Source organism: Talpa europaea (assembly GCF_964194135.1).
Source record: "Talpa europaea genome assembly, chromosome: 2".
In the NCBI taxonomy this organism is placed as follows: Eukaryota; Metazoa; Chordata; class Mammalia; order Eulipotyphla; family Talpidae; genus Talpa; species Talpa europaea.
The window spans coordinates 29079858-29084376 of NC_140068.1; the positions used below are offsets into that span (position 1 = coordinate 29079858).

Below are 4519 nucleotides of genomic sequence, written 5' to 3' on the forward strand. Positions count from 1 at the left end.
TTTTTCAAAAATATTATGTGCTTTAAGTAAAACTCTAAATTTTAAAACATAAAAGTTAAATGATCTTAAACATGAGCATCAGCATTACCCTGAAGGCTGCTACTAGTATTTGGTTTTATGTAATTTCTGGAATATCTGAACTCATTGGCTTAGTTTTCAGTATATTTGGGTCTCCACCAAGTAACTTATAACAATTGGTTAAAATATACTTTGACTTAAAAATTATAAATTCCCAGGTTCCCATAATAGTTTTAGTCTTTAACAAAGATCAGTTTTAAAAGGAAAAGTTCCTACACAAAACCCATTCCTGGTATTATTATTCACGTCTTTGTACCGTATTACTTGGAAATAACTTAAGAAAATAACAATAAACCTTGCAGTTAGTGAAAAAATTTGGAGCGGTCAGAGAATAAGATAATAGAAAGTATGATGAGCCACTTTCCTCTGTTCCAAGAGGCTGAAATATATGAGCCATGGGGAAAGGTCCTCCATCTAAAAAATTTGGAGCCTTATTTGATGTGTTTAACAGTTTTCTATTTTAAATTATATACTAAGCAATGGTAACTATCATACGGAACCTCTACAGTCTCTATAAAGTTGACCATTCGTTTGCGTGTCCTGGTGTTTTCAAACTAGTTAAGTCCTGCTGTTTATGTAGTAAAATTTAATTTTACATTGAAACTGCCTGTCTTCAGAGCAATTCATGAAGCATCTTTATATATTTGCATTTTATAATAGGTTTCTTTTGTGTGTGTGAAAACTAGCTTTTTTCTTTTATCTTAAAAATTTTATAAAATTACATAACTTAAACTTTTATATGATACAGATTTTACCAAAGAATTAAGTCCTAATTCTAACATCCACAGAAGTTAATTTCAAAGTAGTTTTTGCTATAACATTGAAATCATATTACATTTGAAATGTCAAATTTGAAATCATATTACAAATAACTTGCATGTGCTTTATCAACATTGTCTTAATTGTTTTGAGTTTGAAAATACAGTAAGACAAACTCACATTATTTTTGTTTGGAGCAAATTTCTAGATTACCTAGTTAACCTTATATATCCTACCTTCCCAGATTCTATATTTTCTATAGAGTGAGTTTGTGTCTACTAATGTGTTTATAAACATGCCTACCATGTAATTCAGAATTGTGTTAGAACACTGGTAATGAAGACAGGCAAGGAAAATCTAAAATATATAATTGCCTTACAACCGGCTTTACGTTTATTGCTGTACATGTTTATTCCATGCACACTGCCTTTGGATTCTGCTTATTCTACGTCAAACTCCTGAGCAGGTGACTACTGGAGCTGAGCCACCAATTCAAACTATCACCTTTTTAGTGACTTTTGGCTACTAATGTCAAAATGTCTCCATCCCCTTTTCAGACTCAAACAAAAGGCAAATTATTTTTGATAAACTCTAGTATTTATTAAATTATAAATTCTGTAATCAAAAAGAAAAATGCGGATCAAGAGAAACCTCAATCTACAATGACTAGACAGCAAAGCCTGTGGGAACGCCATGAAGTGTATTACAGACAAGATTCTGAAACTTAAATTACTAGCTGTTTTCTTTACATTTCCATGTCAGTAACTGTACTATTAAAGTTGTTATTCATCTATTTTAAAATCTCCCAATTCATATCTATTCTCACATAATTAAGCTTCCTGTTCATACTGATACCAGACATCTCAGAGGTGCCAAATTTTAGTAATGGTTTTGTCAATCCATGCAGAAAAATAAGATACAATGCAAGAGTCAGATGAGGACTGTGATGCACACATAATACACACACACTGGCTAAAAGAACTGAAGAAAGTTTTTAAAACTATGAAATAAACCTCAAGAAAACTGGGTTATTACTAACAGCTCTCAACTATTAACACCCAAGTTCCTTACATTAAATAAATTTCTCAACAGAGATATGTTAGACTTTTAATTACAGACCTATCCTTCCCATACCCCTTCCCACCCCAACTCCCAAAATGCACTACGAGGGATGAGTATAATGTTACAACGGGCAGAAATTTACAGATAACCACTTAACCTTAAGCATGGAGCTGAAGACTTTTTTTTTTTAAATTTAAACTTCAGTTACTGTGCACTGTCCATCAGGCCTTCTGGATCTGACACTGACACTCACTGTTCCACCCCCTGCTACTGATCGATCAGTTCCTGATTGATCTGATAGATCAGATATTGTCTGGTTTGCATTAGGAACCAAAAGTCTCTGTTGGGTCAAGTGTTGTGCAACAAGCGCGGATACATCCTCACTATCACTACTGGCATCTGATTCTGTTTCTTCAATGGAGGTGTCTGGTGCTGGTACCCTTCCTGAAGATGACGACTCATGATCTTCTTCACCTTCCCCTCTATGACTCCTTTCAGCTATGCTGTCTCCACTGAGTTGTAAATGAGCAAAAGAGTCTTCCAGAGAAGTGCTTGCATCAGGGGATGGTGTTGCAGGGCTTGTTAACTGACCATCTACTGAGGCCAGGGGCCTTACAGAAGAAGATACCAGAGGCTGAACAGAAGCTCCACTCTGTGCTGATATACTGTCCGCTCCATCGGCAGAGCTCTCTCTTGCTAGGTTTATAGTATTAGCATCACAGTCCAGCCTAAGTCCAGCCACTCCCTTCTTTGGTATATCTATTATATCCCGCTTAATCTTCCTGCGGCGTCCATGTTCATTTCTCCTATATTGAACCATATTTTCAAGATCAGCAACATACAGAAACCCGGCAATTAACATTTCAGTGCTCTTTTTACCTTTGGAAAAAGCATCTTCCAGCTCTCTACTAGTACGCTCATCATACTGCCACCACCCATTTCTTCCTTCATAATACCATGCATATTCACCATTTCCTCTACTTGCTGCTTTGAGTTCTTCTGGTGACAATAAGGTTGGCTTGTCAAGGAAATCCTCTGGAATTTCTTGTCGACAGAGAGCACATCGCTTCCCCAGCCATGAAGCTCCCTTTACACACAGATAGCAGAAAACATGCTTACAAGGTAGACTGACTGGGTGAACACATGTTTGCAGACAAATGGCACATTCAGGGACAGTTAGAGAAGGTGTGGTATTAGAACAGGATTCATTCCCTTTTCTGTTTGTAGGAAGCATGTTTATTGAGTGATCAATTTCACCACAGCCAGCCATCCTAAGAAAATAAGAAAAAATATATAATATTAAAAGCATGCTTTAATTCTTGTAATCATTAAGCACCTATTATACGTAAGTCACATACTATAGAGTGGACATACAAAGATGAAAGTAGAGAAAAACAACTCTAGTGCAGAAAAATATTTTTGATTTTTCATTAATTTTTACTGGGGGGAGGGGGCAATGAGGTACACAATTGTCAATCCCCCTCCCACCCCATACAACCAAGGTATAGATTTTTTTAAAATTTTTTTAAAGATTTTATTTATTTTTAAGTAGAAGAACTGGGATGTAGGCCCAGGTGCGGGGGCCATGGGGGAGGAGGCAAGGATTCACTGGAGACAGAGTAGGGAGCAGAACAGAAGGATCTCCTGAAATACACTGCTGAGGAGAACAGCGGGCGAGACAGAAGACGTCTGCTGCGTCATGTGGGTTAGCTCCCTGGCTGGGGATCAAACTGAGGCTATCACCGTAGCCTGTTTCAGTGGTAGCACTGAGACTACGTCTAGGCCACAAGGGAGGCCCTAGATTTTCAATAAATATACCACTCTACTAAGTCATAGAACCTATAAGATAGAACTAAATGCAAAGTTTTAAAAGTATACAATCCATTCTTGGATTTATGGTCTAGAAAACAGAGAAACAAACAAGTTAAAAGTAATTTAGGTTAGGGCCTCCCTGGTGGCGCAAGGGGTTAAGTACAGCACTGTGAGGCTATCCCCAGCCTCTGCAGCATGAGATCGACCCCCAGACCCCCAGCCGGCCAGGGAGCTGACCCGCGTGGTGCAGCAGACCTCTGTCTCGCCCACTGCCCCCCTCAGCAGTGTATTTCAATCAGTCTGCCTGTTCTGTTCCCCAGTCTGGTGAATTCTCTCACCGCACCCCCGTCTGGCCTGTACCCCAGTTCTTGTATGCATAAATAAAACTTTTTTTAAAAAAAGTATTTTAGGTTATAATTAGAAAATAGCAATTTTATAGCCTTTTAGGATATTAGTAAATGACAATTTTGCAAATATTTCCCTGTATTAATATACTTTTCATACTTCATAAAATATATCAAATTCCCTATCTTTGCTCTGTATCTAAAAATGGTTATTCCAGTCATTTCATTCCCCCTCAGTGAAATACTCTCTACTAACAGCTGTTTTTTGTTACTGTTGCCTTTTTCTAAACCATATGCTCTTCTTGGTGACTTTTTAAAGATGATCTCATATATACTCATGGCTTCAATTGTTACCTATATACAAATGAGTCACAAGTTGTTATTACCAGTCCAGGTCTCTCCTTTCAATCCGAGACTTATTTCTAATTGTCTACTTTAGCTCTCTTTTTGGGTAATCTTGAAGG

At 37.4% G+C, this 4519-nt stretch overlaps 1 protein-coding gene across 1 annotated transcript; it reads right to left on the bottom strand.

Annotated features, from left to right (window-relative positions):
* Positions 1-2092: 2092 nt before the first annotated feature.
* RNF146 (ring finger protein 146) lies at positions 2093-3169 on the bottom strand (the record flags this gene model as incomplete). Its single annotated transcript, XM_084227785.1, has 1 exon — positions 2093-3169. One exon carries the CDS (start codon positions 3167-3169, stop codon positions 2093-2095), a length of 1077 nt encoding a protein of 358 aa, XP_084083911.1.
* Between the last annotated feature and the right edge of the window lie 1350 nt (positions 3170-4519).